This window comes from Lepidochelys olivacea, assembly GCF_965140295.1.
Source record: "Lepidochelys olivacea isolate rLepOli2 genome assembly, chromosome: 17".
NCBI classification, from domain to species: Eukaryota; Metazoa; Chordata; order Testudines; family Cheloniidae; genus Lepidochelys; species Lepidochelys olivacea.
This window is the reverse complement of record NC_140427.1, coordinates 2,842,707-2,868,357: the sequence shown is the minus strand read 5'-3', so window position 1 is coordinate 2,868,357 and position 25,651 is coordinate 2,842,707. Positions and strand designations below refer to the sequence as shown.

At 40.3% G+C, this 25,651-nt stretch overlaps 1 protein-coding gene across 3 annotated transcripts in view; it reads right to left on the bottom strand.

Annotated features, from left to right (window-relative positions):
- GOSR1 (golgi SNAP receptor complex member 1) overlaps positions 1-25,651 on the bottom strand; it is a 61,702-nt gene that overhangs the window by 17,476 nt on the left and 18,575 nt on the right. For all 3 annotated transcript variants that reach the window (XM_084651314.1, XM_084651315.1, XM_084651316.1), the window contains one exon: positions 1,957-1,986. In XM_084651314.1, the coding sequence (XP_084507440.1) occupies positions 1,957-1,986 (30 nt within the window). The remainder of the gene's footprint in view (positions 1-1,956; positions 1,987-25,651) is intronic.

Sequence of the window (25,651 nt, the reverse complement as noted above, 5' to 3'; positions counted from 1 at the left end):
TCCAATGTTTCTATGTAAAGTTAGTAACAAACCTTTTAAAAAATTATTAATGATTTTGCAGCCTTCTGAGTTACATCCAAACAATGAACTACAACAGATGCAACTCTTAAAGACACAGAGGCATTAGTAGCCAGATAAGCTAATTACATTGCAGTCACGCAAGGAATCAGCATTCAAACAGCCTCTTCTACATAAGTCCGTGTGTTTTAATTGGGCAGCAATGGACAATGCTCTAATTAAAGAGCTGGATGATTTTCTAACTGGTAAATTCCATTCAGATGCAGTGGGTGTTACCACAAATTAACATCATACCCGAATGTTTGCAATTACTCGAGAAGGAAAAGGGCAAAACAGAAAATCCATTCTGACTTTAAGCAGAGCCTGAATTCATAGAATCATAGAATATCAGGGTTGGAAGGAACCTCAGGAGGTCAGGTATTGTGGTACAATACCTGAAATGAAGCAATGCAAATTAAATTACATATCCTGGTAGCTGCTGCTTGTGGCTACCAAACAAACCAGATTTACATAACATACAACAGAGAAGCTCCTTGGCACCCGGTTGGGATGGGGAGCCAGTCCCCTCTTTAGAGCTAATGAACTGTACAATGATGAGTTCAGGAACCCAGATTCCCAGAGGCAAAGTTCATCTGTTAATGCAACAAACACACTCCCACTAAGTAAAAGCAAAGAGCTCAGAACCCAACCATCCAGTCAATAGACTGTAGGCAATATCACATCACAAGTAAATCTCCCCACAGGTGCTGATACACAATCCAGAGAATAGGTGGGGGACTCAACTGCTAAAACATTAGGTCACTTTGCAGAAGATCAAGATTTCAAGAATCTCAGGCCCCTTAGCTAGCAGGTAGCAGAAATGTGGAGTTGATGCTTAGTTTTCACAGGATGGTGAGAGTGTCAGTATATAAATGCTTCTTAGCAAAAGGTGTTTTGAGCAAGGCGATGAAATGGGGGTTTAATCAGGAAAGCCAGTTTTTGAAGGTGTCCAGATATTGAGGATGTTGAATCAAGCAAGTGGTGCTCATGTAAACAAATATCCATCTTTCTACGTATCACAGTGCTGACCACCCTAATGGTTTCTGTTAGCTTGATGCACCTCACAGTACATTACTGTGTTTCAACCCATTCCCCCATTACACTAATTGTACTGAGCTAACTGTACTTTGGCTTGCTAGCCAGCCCTTAATGGACACACGTCACATCTTGCTGCACCTCTTAGTAGCAGTGTTGATCACTTATCCCGTTACAAGCATTATCTGAAATAAAATTTTCCCTTCAAAAATTCTTATGAGAGAATCTCAAACTTAGGACTTGTTTCAAGAACTCTTAATTATTTGATTGCAAAATCCCAGTGTTAGATGGCTGATTGGAAAGGGCATGTAAGAGAAAAGTAATTTATAATGCTGGAATATGATGCTTCAGAAATCTGACACTGAAATTTCCAGTCCAATGCAAAATGGTAGATTTCAACCACACAAATAAAAATAAATAAATAAATGACCAATCACACAATAGTAATAATCACCCAGATATTTGCTTGTAAAAACCTCCTCTCTGATATGAGCTGCAATACTAAGGTAGTGAATGTGGTTACATGTTACAAAAGCCATGTAGCACTAGTTCCTTCATTAGCATGTCTGAACACGACTACACTAAATTGTATGCCATATTTTAATAATTAATATCTATAAAAATCTTTGCATAAATGTCTAAATTGCTAAATTAAAATGGACAAAACATTTTAAATGACAGCAGTGCACTGCTCTAGAATGGGTGGATGGAATCAAACAGACCTAATTTTATTTGCAATACACTTATATGACTTAGGTTCAGTATGGATGTTGTATACATAAAATGACTGATTACTTTGAACAGCATCCAGAGCTAATACTGATTCTATAAAAGATGATAATAAATTAGTAAATCCATTCCTACCTTATTGTTTCTTCTATCAGCCGATCCGAGCTGGAAGCAAAAAGAAAACTATGGTCAAAAAAAGTAAGAAGCACTAAATATTTTAGATCAATACAAGCAATGTTTTTCAGAATACAGCCATTTACCAGTTAGCACTGGTGGTGAATTATTTGGGGGGCCATTCAAATGAAGACTTGGCCCATATAATGAAAGTCTTAGTAGAAAATACAGTAGAAAGCCTTAGCAGAAACATATTGAATATATTTGTTGGGCGAGAGCACAACCTCATCCTCTCCGCTATCTCGAATCTTGGGCAAGGCCCAAATGGACCTAATATAATAACAGGTGTCAACATGGTCAAGACATAAAAGCTGAAAGTGAATTCCCTTTGACTGAAACTACACAAACTGGTTTGGAACTATTCACTGAACAGCCTGTGCACTCCATGATGGAAAAATGGGCCACGCTATTTCTGAGACTGGCACACAGAACCAAGGAGGGCTAGAATATGGATATCCTCGAACTATGGAACTTCGAACTTGAGAGTCATGCACATGCCTCCTAGCTGAGGACTGCTACTCAGGAAGTTCCATTGCTACATCCCTAGGAATATGAAGCCCACAGCAGAGCTCTGTGGAGACCATGTCACGGAGAAGAACATTTCATTTAAACATAAAAGCCATATGAGGTTAACGAACAAACAAAATGCCTGGAACATTCAAATGATTTTGTTTTTTCTATAACTCAGGTTATTGTAAATACCCAGTTTCATTTCAAAGCTATATTTTATAGCAAGTTACAAAACACTGAAAACAGAAGTGTCTCGCAATAAAACAGGTAAAACTTTAACGTAGCAGTGCAATGTATCTAGGTTTTTATTCCACACTCATCTTCATCATCACAATATTTCAGTATCTGTCATCAGGTGATGCTCCCATATTTCTAAATTTAAGAATATCTAGTCAAGTATACACCTTTTTTAAAATGCACTGTTAAATCAACAAACACTCAGCATCAGCTTAGGAGTGTAAAAAACAGAAGAAAAAAAAAGTCTCCTGACCAGCATGAATTAACACAAAACAAAACAAAAATTCCACCCCTCTCCCCAAATCAAGGCAGTACATTCAGATCTATGTTGTAGGACTTAAGTGCATTTCTTCTCTTTGTTCCATACATCACTGTTGAACAATTTACGTGTCTTCATCTTACGCAATGTTTATTCTACAGAACTACATGAATCCTAGAAGAGATGCTGAGAAAGGGAAGTGTTTGCTACTTTAACCTGGCGTAGAAATCAATCTGAAGTTTTTATTTAAAACAACACACAGTCCTCCACAGAAAGTCGAATTTATTGCTGCCAAAGTAAAAGGGGTATGGGAAGTAAAAGAGGTACGGTTATTCTCACCTTACATTCTTTTTGCTCCCACTCACTTCCAGGACTCAGTTTTTCCTTCAGTTAGCTCAAGAAAATAAGTTTCCATGAGCCATTTGAAAGCAGAGCTGAGTTCTGCCTCCTCTTTGCAACAATCTGCCCAATTTGAAACTTTACCAGAAATCCCCACATGTACGCCCTATCACACTAGTGTGATCACACCCAAGTAGCAACTTGTGCACTGTGTGTGTATATATATATTCACTCTCCCAGAAGCAGATGCTAACACAAGATGTCCCGATTTGTCTGTGTTAAGGAGAGTGAAAACAAACAAGTTGCTATTTTCAGTGTAGTCCATGGCTTGGGTTAATATTATGAAAACATGGAGAGAGACTACAGCCAGCCAAAAATATTCAGTGTGAAAAGAAACAGAGAGGACTCAACCAAGGCAGTCAAGATTGTAAGGGTGTAGTAAAAGTGGATTGGCCCCCATCAGCCTCTAAAATAAAGTCACTCAAATCAGTGGCAAATAAATTAGAACAATCTAAAAAACCGGCTTCTTCACACGATCAGTAGTCAGTCTGGGGAGACAGCCAAATACGGTAGTTATGGAGACTATGTAAAGATAGCCAAATATCAAGTTTCAGGGCATCCACTAATCGCTGGAGGAGATAGGAAGGAAAGAAAAATTTCTCAATGGTACATAACCAATTTGAGTGTGTTCCTTTAGAACACTGATATCTCCTCTAACTCCAACCGGTGGATTGTGCGGGTGACCCAAAATGATGCTGATCTAGAGGAAATAAGAGACTAAATAACAGATGGAAAGCACAACTGTGTACATTTCTGAGTTTTTGTATATTAACAATGAAAAACACATTGCAGAGTTTGTCAAGTGCAGAGTACAAACTGGTAACTGGACACAGTGTGCATTTATGAATGTTCTTTGGAGCCAAATAGTCTCATCAGTGGTGTGACATGATCATTTGTTTGGGTGTTTGGTTAGGAGATGAATTCCAGTCAGTGTTACGGACACCCAGCAGGCATCTCTATGTCTGCTACTGTCTACAATTAAACAACCAGGCAATGCTGTTATACCTAATGGAAAAGCCAGTTTTAGTCTGCAGGTATTTTTGTCTCAAGAATGACTGCTGCTGCATACATGAATGGCAACCTCTCCTTCTGCCCCACCCAAAAAACACCCCCAAGAAAAAAACCCAAAAGTTTTTGCAAGTGTAAAATGTATTTTTGCAGACCTCCTCTTCCGCTGTTCCCCATGCCACAAATGACTAGGGTCTGATAATTCAAGACTCATCCAAGATATAGGTAAGCTTTATACCATCCATTTTACAACTGGATATATCAAGAAACGGAGAGGTTATGTGATAATTCAAATAACTTAAAAGCCACCCATGAAGTGCTCTTTGGTGGTGTGTTCAGTGAAAGTTGCATCCGATGAAGTGAGCTGTAGCTCACGAAAGCTCATGCTCAAATAAATTGGTTAGTCTCTAAGGTGCCACAAGTACTCCTTTTCTTTTTGCGAATACAGACTAACACGGCTGTTACTCTGAAACCAGTGAAAGTGAGACTCCCATAAAGTCTGGGAGGGGCCATAAGCGGCCACATGGTGCCTTGAAAGGAAAGTTACAGCCCTATTTACAGGGGCAAGATGTCACTGTCAGCTTCTGAAGCCTAGCATCACAAAGTGTGGGGGAGTCCAGGTCCTGCACCCCTCTTCCTGGGATTCACCGTGACTCTCAGTCAGCAAAACAGAAGGTTTATTGGACAATAGGAACACAGTCTAAAACAGAGCTTGTGGGTACAACCAGGACCCCTCAGTCAAGTCCTTCTGGGGGGCAGGGAGCTTAGACCCCAGCCTTGGGGTTCCCTGCATTCCAACACCCAGCACAAAACAAACCAACAACCACTCCAGCAGGCTCTCCCCTGCAGTCTTTGTCCAGTTTCCCAGGCAGAGGTGTTACCTCCCTCCTCCCCCTCCTGGCTCAGATTATAGGCTCTCAGGTATCCCATCCCCAATGAAACGCCCCTGCCACATTCCCACAAGCCGTGCAGCAGTTTAGCAACCAGTTTCATCATACAGAACTGATATACTCATCAGATGCAATATCTGGTTTTAATAAAACTTGGTTAAACCTACAGCCAGATTCAAAATGCTGACAGATCACATCCCAGTTCAGTTCAATGCACAGGAGTTTTGACAGACTACGCTTTGGGGTGAAAAAAGGTTTTTCTATAGCAATAACAATTTACTATAAAAATATGTAACTCTTCAAAATGAAGTCGTGCATGCCTTTTATTTCTATTCCCATTACTTCTGATTACCAAAATGTGTATAAACAGAATCTCTTTTCTAATTAAGTCTTCTTCCAGTTGGATGAATCTCATGCTGTCATAACAGAGTGCATCTGCTCTGAAGCACTTTGGTCACAAACACAATGAGTCAAGCAATAGGCAATGGATTAGCTTACTTCTACTGCACCTTATATCCCAAAGCACTCCATAAACTATCCACACACATAAAATCACTTCAACTCCAAAATAAAGCTAACTCTGTGGTGAAGACTAGCAGAGGTGGATAATCTGGGCTAACACAGCCATACATCTTTCATCACCTATACCATTCAGGTGGATTAGAAGAAAACTCCACCACAAAAAATGTTACAGCCATCTGAACCGAAGTAACAAAAATGCAGCAATTCTTCATTTTTATAAATGGCAATGATTTTCATTTGTTCCAAAGGTATCAGATGCATGTGAAAGTCTTCAGAATGAGTGAAGCACAGCAAGTAAAACTGACTTGTGTACGACAGAACAACCAGTCTTGGTGTTCTTATACTAGATGGTCTAGACCCCTCTATTCTTATCACGTAAATCTCCTTGAAGCTGGGAATTAATGCAAATCTACTGCACATCACTACTTCAATATATCCTTCATCTCAGTCTTCCAAGGTCACACCTTCCTTTGACTGCCTCTCACTGCGAAGCTGAACAGATTGACAGTATTTTCTAAAGCATACTCCAGTCACCAACCTGCAGCACATGTACAAACCTCAGCAGAAAGTGAACTAGGGTGTGTAATTGTGCAGTTTACAGTCACTGTTACTCAGCTGCTTTAGGACTTAAATTTTTTCCTGACATTTTGCCCATGACTCTTTAAAGAGATAGCAGTAGTTTATAGACAATATCAATGTATTAGAAATCTTAAAGTTTAAAAGAAGCATGAAAACTTTTCAAGAATCAAACTTGAGCATATGTCAAATCATAGAAAGTCTGTCCTAATGACAGACAATGATATGTATTCACATGGTCTCTCTCAGCCAAGGCTTTTAAAATGCATTGAACTCCACACCCACCCATCCAAGATATAGGTAAGCTTTATACCATCCATTTTACAACTGGATATATCAAGAAACGGGGAGGTTATGTGATTCACCCGAAGTCCTACAGTACACACATGGCAGTCAGGAAAAGAATCCAAAGCCCTGAAGCTGTAACTACTAGACCACAGTTCTACATTTAACACAAGTTACTTTCACAAGCTGGTATTACTGTGCGCATACACTTCCTGGAATTCCATCCAAGAGGAGAGGATGGCTAATGCTTCAACCCACTGTACTATCTTGACTCTTCCTGAACATTTGCTGCATCTCAGTAGAACATTTTATGTTAATTTCTACTGCCAGGATGTTAGAACAAGGAAGCTTGATTTACAGTGTTTTTAAATGACAAGTTTACTATTTTTATATAATTACCTACACTTTATTCTGCTCAGAAATTAAAATGTGAAAACAGAGAATTTAGTATGGTGACTGAAAACTTGCACTTGTAGAATGGAGAAAATCTAAGGTTATCTGCTGACTTGTGCAAAAATTCTTCAGAGCTTGATTTCAGGTGACTTCAGTAATTCAAAGCATATAAAGAAAGCATGGCAGAACAAAATTTTGCACTTTGCCTACTTTGACTCAAAATCGTGAGTTATTTCAATTGAAATGTTTAATTGAAATATTTTAAACATTCACAGATCTCTAAGGAAGTTAAATCTCTTCAGGTAGCTTGTCAAGTTCTATTCAGACACTACTTGTTTGTGATGAAATCAGAATCTGATGTGCTGAGGAGGTTTTTTGGTACAAATGTTAAAAGGATCAGAAAATGTCTGATCAATATTTTAGGAAGCATGCTCTGTGCTTTACTATTAATTTAATTTTGCACAAATTTGATCTAAAGATGGAAGGACATTTAAACCTATGCGCCAGGTGAAAAACTAACCAGACAAACTATACGTACTAGTGGTACAGAATATGAAAAGTATGCAAAGTCAAGAAAAAGAAAATAGTTAAAACAATGAATATGAACCTAAGTAATTAGTAGCTAACTGAGGTATGAGGTAGTTAATTTCCCTGCTTAACTGACAAGCTCAAAGCATAGACAAATGGGCTCCTTATAAAATATCATGACTTTGCTGTTCTGTTTTCCAAATGAAAACTGCAAATCTGGTGGACATTACTCTGTGAACATCTAAGCAAGCAATGATTGTTCAGGGCAATATTACTCTGATTTGCCATCTGTTTCAATATGCCAGAAATTTTTCACCTGTCCACACAGATGGAGCTTTGACAAAGTCATTTAAAAATACCTCTGAAAGGAATGATGAAAAGATGCTGAGAATCAAATATTATAGCAGATGGCATGAATCCAACTGTAGCAATAATGCATATGAAATAATCAGGCCTCCATGCAAGTACTGTAACAATAGGAAAGATCTTCCAATTTGTCATTCACATAAAGACAGATATAGATCAAGTGAAACAAGAGAGGGCTTGGGGGATGGGCGGGGGGGAGAAGAACCCTGCTCACAATACAAAATTTTTAACCACCAAATATCCTGCCTCCCAAGTCAGGTTTGCCAGCGAAATAGCAGTGAATTCAATCACTGATGCCGACTGTCACTTCATGATTAAAAAATAGGATAAATCTTTGTCCTATTCAAGCCAATGAGAATTTTGCCACTGACATCACTGGGACCAGGATTTCACCCAGTGGGTTTACTTGAAAGGGAACGAAGTTACGTAAGTGTCAGCAAGACAGTTAATTTGTATACACCTCAAAGTCCTTTTATGAAAGAAGGCTAAGGAGGGTACTTTAACCTCTGAGACACAATCAGATGCTTCAAGCATAAACTTCAGGGCCCTATTTCATAACAGTAAGAATCATTTTGATATAAATGAGAAAACACAGAGTAGACTGGCTAACAGCATTTTGCTGGCTTTTTCTTTTCCTCTCTTTTTGTAGCTGGAGCTCATTTCATTTGTAAAGCTAGTAGCTTTACTTTCTTTCTCCTTGTAACGGGGTCACTACACTCTGCAGGTGTGCTTCCTTGCATCTAGTCTGGGATTGCAGCTCCCACTACAGCAGGTGCCCCTTGCTACTCATTGGTTGCTTTGCAACAGTCTTTGTTCCAGTAATTTGGCTCTCCAGCCAGGTCACTGTTTGGTCCACCCCTTCTGAAGTTACACAGTTCAGCAGGATCACTGTCCAAATGCATTTCCAGATTGGTCAGCCTCACTTTGGCCTGTGTACCACTATCTTAGTGACTGGCAGGGGAACCCAGGTCTCCCACTATACCAGGTTCCAGCCCAGAGACCCTCTAACAGCAATCTAGGCCCTCAGTCCCCATCCCCTGTTGCTGTTTCCCTGGGCTCCTTCCTACCAAGCCTCCCGATCCTTTCTTTCTTGCTTCTGGGTTTACCACTGGAGCTTACTCTACTTCCATGGCTACTTAACCCTTCCCAGCCTTGTGTTAGACTCCTTACTACAGGACAGAATCCCACTGCATACTCTCCCCTTGGGGCTTTCTCCTGAGCCCGGATGACCTCCCTCCTTCCAGGAAGTGACTGCAGATTCCAGCCCCCTTCTGCTTTCAGCCCCTTGACTTTATAGAGCTGGCCTAGCACTTCCCTAGCTGGGCTTCACTCTCAATTAATCCTGGCCCTCTCTTTCAGGTGATGCCAGGTGACCCAACTGGCCTCTCATGCCCTTGTTAACCTTATTGGCTGGTGTTGGGGGCACACCCTATCTTTCAGTTGGAGGAGTGTGATTAATTGCCAACCTGGATTCCACCAAACTGCTTGCATTAGATCATTTCTACATTCACAGACCCAGATCACCAGGCTAGGCAACTAGAAGCTTCAAGGAATGTAATATTACAAAATGCATTTAATATTACAAACATACGGACCAGGAGAAAGCATACTTGACTTGCACGGCCAGCTACTCAATCATTTTGAAAAAAACAAGTGGAGGCTCTAAAGTAAAAAGCTCTGGTTGATCAAAAGCAAAGATCAAACATCTCTCTTGTTTTGGGCAAAAAGAAAAAAAAACTCAGATCATTCAACTTTTTAAGATTAAGTATGGAATGAAAACTAGAATACATTTTATTCTGTGGTAGTGAACAAAATGTTTTGTCCACCAAAAAGGAAACTAAAAATGAAATTAAAATTTCCACCTTTGTAATGCTACTGTCCATAAAAGGAAACACCGTAAAAAGAGCCCAGTGCAAATAACAGGAAAGTCCTTGCTGAGCCTCTAGCCCAGTACTGGTGGAAGCAGCAGCTTGAGGTATGTGAAAAGCATATGACAAACAGGGAGGAGTAGGGGGATAGATTTGACTACAAAGTATAAATCTCAGGTCTCCACCATGACAAAATCTGAAAAAGAGATAATCAGTCAAAAAGGTAATGACTTCAGATGAAATGAGTGTTTTCAGGGATAAATGGTTCCTTATACTGAAACGATTTTGAGAGCAGATGGATAGAGGTACAAATCTCTGAGCAAACTGCAAGCTTGCAGGTTTTGCTTCATATATTAATTAAAACAAATTCTTGAAGATAAAAAGGCTAAGAGTAACAGTTTTCAGACTTTACTTTCTCATAGGCATAATGAAAAAGTGTAGAACGTCTGCAGTTCTCAAGCATAAAGACCTGCACAAATATCCTGCAGGCACATGAGACATTAACATTAAGATATTACACAGATATGTAGAAATCTTGATTGAACACCCCATTTACAGACTCTAAACATCCAAGTGGGCTTATTCTGCAGATCACTGTAGTGTGGAATTTAACATTTGGTAGCCTGAGAGTTGCATGAAGATTGAGAGCAGACACTAAATTGGTAGGGAGACAACAGAGCAATACTGGGCACTAAAGAATTTATCTTCTAATGCAACTCCCATCAGCATAAGCAATCTGTTAAATCTGGAGTGAAAGGCATTGAAATATAATCCCTCACCCTCGCCAGTGGGCATACAATGTCACTGGGAGTTTAATTTCTTTTCAGATAGTCCACATGCAGTTTATGCATCATAAAAATATGCAAGTAAGAACAAATGGCAACCAGTCACTGAGCACTATGCCTGGAAATGCTTATAACAGCAGCAAGGGGGAAAGCCTCACATTTTAAATTCCAACAAAATTTCCTAGACAACTTGCCACAAATGCTTTGGCAGAATTATTTATTAAAATACTGGAGACTGAACAAGGAGCCACACTACATGGTACATTCACAGACAGCAGATGTTGGCATCATCTAACCATCTGATTAGACTAGTGTGTGGGGAAAAATCAGCATTATTCAGCAGCTCAGGATACATATTATTTGCTTACTATTTATGATCTCTCCCATTCAGCCTCAATTCTCTCTCATACCCACCAAAATTGCCATCCAAATCTTTACTTCCTTGCTCCAAGGGGCTCCTCAGAAAGGACTACCTTGAAGTTATAAATGAGAACTTGTAAAGTGCTCAGATACTACAGTACCAAGCCCAGTATCAATACCTGCAGACAGAATACCCGACCTGTTAGTGCTGTATTCTGGGCCTAAAGCACAAAGAGAAACCTACTGATTTAACAAAGGCTACTTTTTGTCCTTTGAAGGGACCCTATAAGGCAGAGGTTGTCAATAGGTGGACCATGGGCCAAATCCGGACCATCAGATGCTTTTGAATGGACCCTGAAATCTTTTTATTTACTTATGATCATCATTATTGTCATTTATTATTTTCTTCTCTGGAGTCTGGACCTTGATCAAGAAATTTGGACCTTGACAGAAAATAACTGATTACCTCTGCTATAAGGCTACCACGAAGCCACCTATTTCCTGTCAGTTTCTAGTACACAATTTATCTGAGGACAGCAGTTAAAAGCCTAATATAAAAAGAGACTATCCCAAATCATCTATACCTTAGAAGTTAATTAAGTAAAGCAGCTGGTTTTCCATCACTAGTAAGAGCCCAAAAGTGATTGGCTGGATGTCACCAAGATCCCCATAATGAAGTTTCTGGAGGCTCTCTGCTCTTGGCAGTGTAGGTTCCTGGAGAGACTGACCCCCCACCCCCATAATTGTTGTATATTACCCACAGGAAACATACTAAATGAACTAAAACAGGGACAGCCATTACTGTAAGTCATTATCACTAACCACAACTGTCAGAACAATTCCAGTAAATCACTAATGGACTATATCGGCTTTTCTTCAAGTTTTACATACCATATGCAGCCTCAACATTACAAGCGCTGCTTTCATTACATGTTGTAACCCAGGGAAAAAGAGAATATATTTTTGGCCAAGAAGCAATCAATACTTAATCATTCATATGCAAACGTTTTAAGGAGCAGCTTCACAAAAGCTGAACACTAACCTGACAAAAGAAATTGGATCTATCAAGATACAACACTACACACTAATTTGCATACACCTCTGAACAAGGGGACTGCACAAGTGCATCATGGGGAAGAGTGCTGTCTATTAATTGTATTCTTGCAGACAACGGATCATCATGACTCCCGTATCCCATTCCCAGTTCAACCACTGACTTATTGTGTAAGCTTGGGTAAGACAGTTCACTCCTCTGTCAAGTGGGCATAATAATGCTTACCTATTTTATAGGTGGGAGAGACAAAGTGAGGGACTGCAAGATTAATATCTTCAAAAGGATTACTGTCCAGCAAACAGCAGCTCTAAATGTTGCTCAGGGTATTAATGCAAGTCATTTCCAGCAAAACCAACAAAGAATGAAAAATGAACAATTGAGGTTTTTCTTTTAATACTGTTCTGTTCACAACTCTATTAAAAAAATCTCTGTAGAAAGCCTTAATGTGCTCTGCCTCCCCAATTCTGTGAATCTTCATCTGCTGTCTTTTTTTTTTTTTTTGAGAGAGAGAGAGAGAGAGAGATATATATATATATGCAGTAAAGCATGGGGCTTCCAGCTAGGGATTCGGCCAAATTACTGATATAGCAACCATCTGCCCATTCATTATGTTTCAAAAAATGATTCCTATAATTGCAGGGTTAAATACACAACACACTGAATGTCTGTCAGTTTTAAACTTTAAAGTGCACTCTACATTTAAACCATCTGTAACACAAATTTGAGATGCAATTCAGTAATGTATGATGATCTGCAATGGTGTTTTGCCAACTTGATTTCTTGTAAAATTTCCTGCACTCTCAGGCTAGTCTTTTTATCTGCTGATAGTACAAGATGGCATTCTTCCAAAGGTGAAATTATACTCAATAGAAACAAGTCTCACAAGTGAAAGGAGCATTCTTCACGTTTTACCTGACAGCAAAGCTAAAGAGGCTGGGGATAGGGAGGGGGATGGAATCTAGTTCTTGTTACCAATGGGGATTTGAAGGAGATCACCTTTAGAAGGGGAGAGCCACTACACTATACCAAAATTCAGACCCCCAGGGACATCAAGAGGTCTGTTACAATGGCCAATGAAATTCAATGGCCAATGTTATGCTGGAGGACTGACTAGATCAACGGTTCTCATTCAGGGGGCCATGCTCCCCTGGGGGGCTATAAGCCAGCTTCACGGGTGCATGGGGCCCTGTGGCAGAAGCCCTAGCGCTCCCCGCAGGGCTGAAAGCCCCAAGCCCAGGGCTGAAACCTGGAGTCCCAAGCCCTGGTGCCCCCGTGGGGCAGAAGCCCCCAACCCCCAGCTGAAGCCCCCTGCACCCAGTCCCGCAAGGCTAAAGCCCCAAACTTCCACCCAGCCTGAAGGCTAAAATCTGGAGCCCAGAGGCCCACCCTGGCCAGCTCTGCGGCTGAAGCCCCAAGCCCCCCCTTGCTGAAACCCTGAGACCCAGCACGCAGGGCTAAAGCCCCCGACCCCTCATGCCTGCAGCCAAGAGTCCCACGCCCCCCGCTCTTGCATCATAGAATCAAAGAATATCAGGGTTGGAAGGGACCTCAGGAGGTCATCTAGTCCAACCCCCTGCTCAAAGCAGGGCCAACCCCAATTAAATCATCCCAGCCAGGGCTTTGTCAAGCCTGACCTTAAAAACTTCTAAGGAAGGAGATTCCACCACCTCCCTAGGTAACGCATTCCAGTGTTTCACCACCCTCCTAGTGAAAAAGTTTTTCCTAATATCCAACCTAAATCTCCCCCACTGCAACTTGAGACCATTACTCCTCGTTCTGTCATCTGCTACCACTGAGAACAGTCTAGAGCCATCCTCTTTGGAACCCCCTTTCAGGTAGCTGAAAGCAGCTATCAAATCCCCCCTCATTCTTCTCTTCCGCAGACTAAACAATCCTAGCTCCCTCAGCCTCTCCTCATAAGTCATGTGTTCCAGTCCCCTAATCATTTTTGTTGCCCTCCGCTGGATGCTTCCCAATTTTTCCACATCCGTCTTGTAGTATGGGGCCCAAAACTGGACACAGTACTCCAGATGAGGCCTCACCAGTGTCGAATAGAGGGGAACGATCACGTCCCTCAATTTGCTGGCAATGCCCCTACTTATGCAGCCCAAAATGCCATTGGCCTTCTTGGCAACAAGGGCACGTTGTTGACTCATATCCAGCTTCTCGTCCACTGTAACCCCTAGGTCCTTTTCTGCAGAACTGCTGCCGAGCCATTCGGTCCCTAGTCTGTAGTGGTGCATTGGATTCTTCCGTCCTAAGTGCAGGACTCTGCACTTGTCCTTGTTGAACCTCATCAGATTTCTTTTGGCCCAATCCTCCAATTTGTCTAGGTCCCTCTGTATCCTATCCCTACCTTCCAGCGTATCTACCTCTCCTCCCTGTTTAGTGTCATCTGCAAACTTGTTGAGGGTGCAATCTGCACCATCCTCCAGATCATTTATGAAGATATTGAACAAAACCGGCCCCAAGACCGACACTTGGGGCACTCCACTTGATACCGGCTACCAACTAGACATGGAGCCATTGATCACTACCCGTTGAGCCCAACAATCTAGCCAGCTTTCTATCCACCTTACAGTCCATTCATCCAGCCCATACTTCTTTAACTTGCTGGCAAGAATACTGTGGGAGACCGTGTCAAAAACTTTGCTAAAGTCAAGGAACAACACGTCCACTGCTTTCCCTTCATCCGCAGAGCCAGTTATCTCATCATAGAAGGCAATTAGATTAGTCAAGCATGACTTGCCCTTGGTGAATCCATGCTGACTCTTCCTGATCACTTTCCTCTCGTCTAAGTGCTTCAGAATTGATTCCTTGAGGACCTGCTCCATGATTTTTCCAGGGACTGAGGTGAGGCTGACTGGCCTGTAGTTTCCAGGATCCTCCTCCTTCCCTTTTTTAAAGATGGGCACTACATTAGCCTTTTTCCAGTCATCCGGGACTTCCCCCGATCGCCACGAGTTTTCAAAGATAATGGCCAATGGCTCTGCAACCACATCTGCCAACTCCTTTAGCACTCTCGGTTGTTTGAAGTACACAAAGCTGACAGGTTAGTCATTCCATTAAAACGCTGTGCTGAGGCGGTAAGTAAATGCCTTGATGTTACTCAAAACGGGCATTTAAATTTGCTACAGACTGCCTGACGGGTACTTCACAGCAAGACACCAACAAGATGTAAAACTACAAACAGGGGAGGCAAATGTTATAAAGCATTTATTCAGCATAAACTCTGAACACTGAACTCAGTGGGGAAGGCTCCTTTAAGAATAAAATAGCTTTTTCAAATATTGTAAGCAAAAGTGATACTGCAGAACAAAGCCGTCACTGACTCTGCTCAAGATGTGCTTCTGCTTTATTAGAGCTAGCCCATGTCAAAGACTTTCAATAATTGTTAGGCTCCTAATTTAAATAAAAACCTTGGGGGACAAAGCTGTTCTAGTTAAGAATTGGAGTTCAAAAGAATGCTGGAAGCAAATCAAACATACATCTTTTGCTTGTTTATTTCAAAAACAGGCAACCAGATGCACAAGCACACATGTGGCTTTTTAACTTTCCTTGATGTATGGTTTAATTCCCCACACACATCCCACCCCACCCCACCCTCATAGTACTGTTTCTAGGTTAAAGCACAGAACTGGGAGTCAGAGCTGGGCTTTATTCCCAGCTCTGTGCTCACTGATCTTGAGCAACTCACTCCCCCTCTTTGTGCCGAATTTCCCTTTTCTGTATCAGAACTACTTCCAACAGGTGGGTTAGGTTTTTTACTATCTGCAGTTATTTCTAAATTTAATGTCTTTTTAAACATTTTGGCCTTTTGATTTAAAAAAACAACAACATTTGTCTAGTAATTACTCTCTTTTATGCCTTAATCAATTTGGTTATTTCACATGAAAAACAACCAAGTTATTTATTTTTGAAAAGTTGCAACTTGGCATCCTTAAGATTACTTCTATATAAAAAGCCACATTAGGGAAGGCCATTCTACCTAGATCTAAAGCAAAATTTATTTGGGGTTCTTCACCGAGACTTTAACGATCATTGTCCATGTCATAAATTCATTAATTCAACATGATAGTCTCCAATCAGAAGAGTCTTTGGACTAGAATAAAGAGTACTGCGTAGGTCAAGAATGAAGAGTGGAGTAAGGCAGAGAATGTGCCCATGACTGGAACAAAAAAAAAGGATAAACGCAAGTCAGGAATATGGTATATTGATACCACTGAAGTGGAAAGGATGAAACCCGAATTAGCAGCGTGCTCCAAGTCTACCTGCATTCTGCGGAGAAGCTTGCACAGTTTAGCCTACAATACACCCAATGTTATTAGCTGCCAAACTTTGTCTGTGCATTTCATTTTAGATCATATCAGGGTATAAAATTAGCACAACAATCACAATATTTAAAACAGTTTGTAGCTGGAGCCCTGCGTTTGAAAAGCAAAGCAGCCATTAGGAAAACATTCAAGAAAAAAAATATGTTCAACAACTTTCTTTTCAGGATGCAACCAATTTAACTAACATGTATGAACTGTTGGTTGGGTAGTAGCTTCCCATGTTTTCTTTAGGTGGTGGTTGTTGTTGTTTTAATAGCACATAGTATGCTCTGACAGATATGAGCTTAAGGGAGGCCCACAGCCAGTTCTGATTTCTTATTTCTCACTGTACCCTGCTATTGCAGGAGATCCTCTTGGGGGGATAGGAAATGGATGAACAAAGCAGACAAAACAATTGAAACCCATTACGCTCCATTGATTCACCATATTTGAGCTAGCTACCATGTCTCCATGGGTCTAGGAAAGGGTCTGACTACAGTATTGGGCTAGCTGTTACAGCTCACTGAATGACTGGTTGGCAACTATTAATCTGAAGCCAATGTTAGGGATAACTATGTCACTACACAGACAAGTTACACAAAATTCACCTAAATTATCTCAGAATGCCAAGTGCCAATACTAGATTTAACTTAAAAAAAAAAGATAAATGAAGACACTTAATAGTAAAGCTTGTAGCATAAATGCCAAGTCAAAGATTTCAGGTTTTTTAAAATGTGCCAGCTCTTATGTGACTGATTTTCTATTTGCAAAATTCCCAACTTACGTGACTTATTCAAGTGTGAAAAAAAGGTAACTCCAATGTCAAGGGATTTGTTGGATCATACCCTCACAGTGGAGGAGAGTTCTCTTAATAGCTGGCGGACAATACAGACTGCACAGTCATGTTAGTAATAGTCAGCCCCTAAAAAGAAATACAAATTCAAAGCACAGGCTGATGCACCCTCTTTAACTCTGCCTGTTTTCACAGGGTATTACAGCTCAGCTGGTACCTACCACCACACAGATCCAAGATCCATAATATATGTAGACATGATAGCACAAAGCAGGATTGGATGTTGACTTTAACGCAGAATATCATTGCAGAAAATATTTGAGATGAACATGATTCACCATAATTAGTCCTAATCATCAGACTAGCAAACTAATACTAGTTAGTCAAAGCTGGTATTCTCTTTAATTCTATGTTGAAATACACATATGTCTTCCCTAATTTGACTTTTTATATAGAAGTAGTCTTAAGGATGCCAAGTTACAACTTTTCAAAGATAAATATCTAAGCTATTTTTCAATAACAAATAACAAATTTGAAACAACAAAACTGATTAAGGCAGAAAAGAATAATAACTAGCCAAATGTTGTTGTCTTTTTAAATCAAAAGTTTCAAATTATTATGGTTAAGTCACGGGTCTTCAAAATGGCACTTACACATTAACATTCTTACAGAGCCTCAACTCTAGTGGCAGATCATGCACATGTGTATCACCAATCCACACAGCTAACAAGACAGCTAGAAAGAAACCACAAATTTGGTTTTAGAAAGCTAATGCTTTCAGATAACCATAGTGATTAATTATAATGATTAAAGAATACATGTTAGCCTCTTAAATCTCATTGATTTAGCTCTATGCAAGGTCAATGTCTGGCACACATGGCATGTTCTACAATAAACCTTTTTCTTTATAAAGGGTGTTTTGGATCCTCATGTTTTTGAAAAACCTTCAGTATTAAGTATGTAGGGATGAAAAGCAATCAGATGGTAATTTTATTCTAATAAACCTTAAACTCCATTTTTAAAGGGGAAAACGCTCTTAAATGCTGGAGTGATTGGCTGATGTTCATGTGCTTTTGTTTCAGTTATTTATAAATAATAGAGAGCATCTCTCTCCACCACCTGCAAGCTTTGAACTTTCCCAAAATCTCAAAGTAGTTCAGTGACTTGCTTATATAGTTATAGAATTGCATTCATATGAGCTATGAAGCTTTTTCCAGAAATAAATGACTTATCTATTAGGTAATATTTGCGCTGGCTTGGTAGCCTTGTGGATAACTATCATGTGATACACCTTGGGAGTGCTGGAGAGGCAGCTCCTTTGAGTACGTCTACACTGCAATTACACACACATTGCTGGCCCACGCCAGCTAACATGGGCTTGTGGGGCTTGGGCTAATGGGATGTTTAATTGCGGTGTAGATATCTGGGCACAGGCCATAGCCCTATCTCTGGGACCCTCTCACATTCCAAGGTCTCAGAGCTCAGGCTCCAGCCCAAGCCTGAACATCTACAAGACAATTCAACAGCCCCTTAGCCTGGAGCCCTGAAAGCCCAAGTTGGCTGGCATGGGCCAGCTGCGGGTTTTGAATTGCAGTGTAGACAGACAGTTTGAGGAGGAGAAGAGCCTTGTGTCATTCTCACATATCCCCCTCAGCTGATGGTGAAGCACCATTTATAGGCTCTTAAAGGAAGCCCATGCAGTCAGTACACACAAACCCAGCTAAAGGAAGGATGCAGTGACAGATGAGGGTAATCAAGAAAATTTGGAGGATGGTCTGGTTTGAAATTCCCTAGAAAAAATAAAATCAGCAAGGATAAACGTGTTTAGAAACTAGAAACACTTTGAATTATCATGTACCTTTAGATAAACTATGCCAATCTCAGTGTTCCAGACACCCACTCTCCCCTCATTTAAATCACTCTCCTGAAGGCCCCCAACAAAAGACAAACTTATGTATGAGTTTGTTAATTTACTATTCCAAATCCGCTGTGTCCAGTCTTATCTTTCAGACTAAGTTCATGGCGCAGGGGACCACTTATGTGTATTTTATACTGCACCAGGCACACCAGCAGCACTTAATAAAAAGTAAAATGATGGTAATAAAGAATTATATATGCATTCTTGCTAAGTTTTAAAAAGCATAAGCTTTACCAGGAGTCCTTGAACACCTTGTCACTTCCTACCTCCTCCTTCATGCAAGCTGGCCCAAATTCATAAGATTTGCAATCTCAAAACTACAGTATCTTCACTTGTGCTATATGCCATCTGTGAACACCAGGAAAGTGAGAATCAATTTGGACTCCTGCCTAACACCTGAAATAAAGAGTCTAAGGAAATTCTGACTCAAGAGTCTAAATTCACTAAGCATAAATATGCTGTCTATAGCTTCAGGAGGAAAGAGTATAGATGCAGATGATTGTATACACAAGGTCCTCTCCAAAATTGGTCTTTTTGGATGTTCAAAATTCTGCTTAGAGAGGCCATTTACGACACATTTAACCTAGTTTTCTGAATCCCTTCTCCCTGTCCACCTTCCAGTTTAGTAGACAATGTTGTGTGGCCTTGTATTAGAAGCACACAGTAAGTTTGTGGCCAATCAAATTATATCACATCAGAAACTTATACAGGAAAATATTCCAAATTAAATGCATTTACTATAGCTGCTTTCTTTCAGTCTTTGTGGATTTCTTCGTAACTATCTAGGACGGGAAAAAATGACTCAATATAAGAAGCTGCTTTGGTTAAAAAAAACTATCAAAGTTAGGACAACACTGTGACAAGGATAAATGGGCCTCATACTGTTATAGTAACTGAATGAGGTTATACTGCCTCCAAATTAAACCACAATTTAAAGAACTTTACTCAGCAGCAGCTTTAAAAAAAAACGTACACCACCCTACTTCAGCAAGTCTCAAACTGTGGTCCAGAGAGCCTGCAATCACCTGGTGCTGTCTCATGGCTCCTCCTCCTTTCCATCTGCTTCTACGGGCAGCCTGAGTGGGAATAAGGGGTCAGATTAGGAATCTTGCTACTTAAGAGAAGGCAAAGGAACAGGGCTGCACGCTAACGGCATGCACTTACCGATAGATCAGTACTGCTGCAATCGATGCTGCAGAGTGTCAATTGAGTGGGTCTGGTGAACTACACTGCCCCAAGAAGCATAAGGGAAGTCAACAGGAGACGCTCTCGTGTTGACACAGCACAGTGTAGCCACCGTGGTAAGTGGATCTAACTACGTCGACTTCAGTTACGTTATTCACCCAAATGAAGTTGCATAACTTAGATCGATTTATCGCAGTAGTGTAGACCAGCCCTTAGACTAAGCATATACAGAGAGAAAGGAGAAGCAAGCGGCGGAGAAACACAAGCAAAAGAGCAAGGAGACAGAGGAAAAAGAAAAAGGGCCAGGAGGGGAAATGAAATGACCAGGAGGTAATTTTTCCTAAAAGGAAACAGCTTATATCGAAGAAAGTTAAAGCTACCTAAATACTGTACTTGCCTAATATGACTTTTTCCACATAAACTACTGCTGTAGTTCCCGCAAATATGTTTCGTGATTGCCATTAGGATCAGGCCTGGGAGGACAAAGGTCTGCAAGACAATCTCTCCAAGATCTGGCCACATGATGAAAATGTTTGAAAATCTTCAGTTTCATACAGATTGGTCATTACTGCATGTGGCTATTTCACACCAATCAACAATAGGTAATCAGGAACAGGTAATCTGGTCTGTGGCGACTTGAGAAAGCAATAATAATATTTGGCACTAACATAGTATTTTAGCTGTGTTTAAAGCATCGTACAAGCATTAACTCATTTACCCTAAACACCCCTGTGAATTAGTCAAGTATTATTATGCACTATGTATTATTTATTAACAACACCATTAAGAAGTCAGAGTAGATTCCTGTATTTCTTTCACTCACATCTTATTCCCCCCTCTTCTTTCTTCTGAATACTGAGCACATTCCTCTTCTATCTGCTTTCCCTTCTATTGTTTCTGGGCTTCTTTGTTCCCATCACAACCACAGGATACAATTAGCACAAGGTCACTCTAGTTCCACAGAGATTTTTGGGCACTTGAGAGAATGTGTCCCTCAGCTAAGTAACACAAACTCTTCTTTTATTTCTAGTGTATATTATTGTACAAGCTAGATGATAACAGTCACTCATTCTGAGACCTTGGAGAACTGAAATATCAAAATTAAATAATATATAGGGCCTTATAAAACCCTCAAAGAGAAAAACCTACCAACGGTGTGCACTTTTATCTAATCAGTGCATACACATGCCTCTCTATATGTCTCCCCTTGGGAAGGACAGATATTCAAAACAAAATAAAGCAGCAGAGCCAAAAGTCAATGATGCAGTGACCCCACATGACGATACAGATAGATCACAGCAAGAGCTGACGTATTACGTTTAACACATCTATGGAGTGCTTCACTTAGTTCTTCAATGAGTGCAATGCGTGTAATAAAATCTCTCTATATCAATTTTTGGAAGTCAGAGAAAGGATAGATAAAATCGCTTACACCCAACCATCAATGTCAGCAAACAGCATTAATTTAATCCACATAAATTGCAGATATGTGATATGAAGAAAACAGAAGAGTGAATTTGTGTGGGGGGGTGGAGGGTGAGAAAACCTGGATTTGTGCTGGAAATCACTTTAGATAAGCTATTACCAGCAGGACAGTGGGGTGGGAATAGGTATTGTTTCATATTCTCTGTGTATATATAAAGCCTGCTGCAGTTTCCACGATATGCATCTGAGGAAGTGAGCTGTAGCTCACGAAAGCTTATGCTCTAATAAATTGGTTAGTCTCTAAGGTGCCACAAGTCCTCCTTTTCTTTTTGCGAATACAGACTAACACGGCTGTTACTCTGAAACACTCTATACTGCCAGTTTAAACTAACACATTAGCTCCTTCTCTGCTGATTTAGGATACAACTCCTATCAGGTTTCAAAGTGGTAGACGTGTTAGTCTGTATCAGCAAAAAGAAAGAGGAGTCCTTGTGACACCTTAGAGACTAACAAATTTATTTGAGCATAAGCTTTCGTGGACTAAATTACCTGGTCAATTACTGTAGAATTTCCCAGTGCTACATTTTCCAAAAGTAAATGCTGAGCAGACAGGGCTCTTTCCTCTTAGGACAGCACTTTCAACGAGGTTTCTAAACTGTTAAATCTGGTCCATTCATCATTAAGGATGCTGCTTCTTTTTGACAGAAAACAGTACTCCAAGAAAGATAATGATTTATTTGCTCATCTTGCCAAAAAATGTACTAACAGGAAAAGCGGGACAAACTTGTCTGTTTAACTGTAAGAACCTGAGAGAAGTAAATTTCCACAAGTGAAGTGCACACATTTATCTATTAGGCTTGGAGCCTCTGCGTAAGATGGGAATGCAAAAACAGAACAATATTTCACCTAATTTCTGGTCTTCCTCCCTTAACAACTATTGAGACCTTTACATGATTATCTTTTACCTCAACCTATCCACAGCCCCAAACAACTCATTTACCTGTCCAGAGCGGTGGAAAACTGTCCTTGATCTATCTGTCGAGCAAGAATAATTTAGCACTAAATGGGATTTTTAAAAGTTCTGTGGATTATTTAAATCTTTTATCTAAAGCCACTAGGAATTTCTAGACAAGTCTGATTTCCTTTTAAAGCTCAGAATCAAAGAAGCTACAAAAATAATGGAATTCCTTTAATTCACAATTGTGAAGGGTTCAGATGGAGGGCGGAGAACCAGACAAATTCCCCCTAGTGTCTTTGGAAACCCTGCTGCTCTTGAGCCTGCCAGAACAGGAGTCAGAAGCCTAAACGGAGCTGAGGGTAGTATGCATCCAGCACTCTGTGCTTTTAAAGTCATCAATGAAGACTGAGCAGCAGCACTATGGGATGGTAGTGCAAAAACCAACTGAACTGTGCAAACCAGCGCTCACTGCCAAACTAGCATTTGTACCAGCAGACGCTGGTCAGCCCTACTCAGGGTAAGTGCAATCCGCACAATGGCACAATCACTTGTGCACGACTGGTAGCAATTTTCCATACTTCAAACATGCCGGGAGTCCACCCAATGGTTGGGATGTCAACATTCTCTAGGAATCTAAGCCAGCTGTGGGTAAGGGGCTCTTTTCACCCAAACTATTGTATGTAAACATCTCTGAACTCTCCTCCCCTTTACAATTCATCTACATATAACCAAGCAAATCAATCCTCCATTTCGCACTCGCATAATCTTTCCAGAAGAGATAACAAATGTATTACACTACTAAATGTAGCAGATTAATATGCTGCATGAAGGCCTTTGAGTGCTCTGGATTTTGAAAAAAAAAATCAACAAAGAAAAAGCTGAATCCACAGAAGAGACTTTAGAAATTCTAGTGAGTGAACATGCCTAGTAATTCCTTCAAGTGCCTGATTAGCATTTTGCTAAATCAAGCTTCAATAGTTAATGCCAACTTGGGGGTGGTTTTTTTTCCACTTTACTGAATGTTTTAAGCCACTGCCTTTAACATTTACTTCCATTCAGTCTCAAAGCAAAGGAAGCAATTGGTTTTCCCCACAGAAAACTGTAAGAACTGTTTAGCCCTACAGTATGAAATCAGTAGTATGTCAAACTGCTGTCCCTATGAGTGCCCAAGCTCCTGTCCCAGAGTGCCACAATGAACAACAACTTCTCTTGAGAATGATCACAGCGCAGGTTATTTTCCCGCTGGGAGAAAGAGTAAAAAGGTAAATTCAGAAAGAAAGCAGGAGTTACTCTAGAAGGGATTCCGTGTCCCTCCACAAAATCCTCAGAGAGCCACACTCACAGCACCCCTGAAGCGCAGAAAAATTATTGCATTTCTTGTTGGTTCTCTTCCAGTTTCTACCATTAATCAGATGCCACTGTAGACCGTAAGATCTAATACTTGCCGACATGATTTCTGAGGAGTGTTTTCAGAGCAAAGAGAACATTGCCAAGAGTAACCGTTGTCTCCTTTTAGCCCCTTCTCATACATAAGAAGAAAGGGTGAAGGATGAGCCTGGACTCTGCAGGGTGAACTATAGCCCATGGATCTGATAATGGCATATGACAGAGTCTGGTTAGGGAGAAGCACATAGTACTCCTTTAAAAACATTATTAGATAGCATCATGGGAACCACCAGCTCTCCTGATTGTGCCTTGTAGAAGAAGGTAGTTAAATGCAGTGGACAACCAAGTCAATTCTTACTACAACCAGCCATTACCAGGACTTAAAATAAACATGCAGTAGGCTGAAATATTTAATACATCAATGACAGGGTCAACACAGTGCTTCATATTGGCAAGTATTCCACAAGGCTGTGCTACAGGACCAATGTTTTCTCAGTAACTAATGAAAATCATCCACTAAGTTTGTCTCCATCCCTTTTTCTTGAGAAGGCTGCGGCAGAGCTCCAATTTCATTTTATTTTTTAAATATTTAAGTTCTCTTACTGTCACCTTCATAGTTGATTCAGACACTTCAGCTCTCTCTACCAAATAGCCTGGCATCACAGCCTCTCTGCAGTGCACACCCTCTGCAAGCAGGTCCTGAGCATCTCGAAATTCACAGAGTTTTGTCAGAAACTCATTTGGTATAATTTGCTAGATCCTTCTGGTTTCTATGGACCATTCGCCAGCTTCCACAGCTTCTTGGCAGTAATATCACACTAATTACTTTCTCTGATGACAAGTATGTTGAAATCCTTTAATATTTTCTATGCCAATGTCTATTTTTGAGCTAAGGATTCTCACTTGAAAAGTTCTGAATATCTTGCAAGCTCTTGATTTCTTGCCAGTTTTCTTATGCTTTGACAACACATTTCTGCACATACCTCAGAGTTATCTCTAGTTTGCAGAGTGCCCTTCCATGTTCTGCCATGACATTGTTTCCTCTGGGTTTCCAACACATTTCAAATAACTTCTCATTCTATATAATTTTTTATACATTTTTTTGTTTTTAACGTTTTAATTAAAAAAAAACTTCTTACATTTTGCAATCAGTCCCTGGAAGATGTTTTCTCTAGTTCTGAAGATGTTTTCCTTTTGCCTAGCAGACTGGAGGGTTTGTTGGAAAATGTATTGAAGAGCTATTTTATTTAATACAGCTACAGTATTAATTTATATGAAGGTAATAAGAAGAAACTGACTTGTGGTGGATGAATGACTGGAACTCCCCAGTTCCAAATAGTTTCAACTAATTGTAGGACTAATGGTCAGTTTTAGTTTCAAAGTCTAGGCCAGCATATTTAGTGGTAGCTGTTGAAACTCTTCCCATACACGCAGTAGCAATTTCTTCCACACTTAAAAAAACTGCTCTGAAAAAGTAAGCAGAAATCATTACATAGGTGCTGAAGTATTTATTTCCATTTGAACTGGAATTTTAAGTGTCGACTGTTGCATTGTGTTTAACTACTCTGTACAACTACTAGTAAATCTCACACGGTGTGTGGGGGGGAATAAAAATCTCAGACAGTTGTAAGACAACTG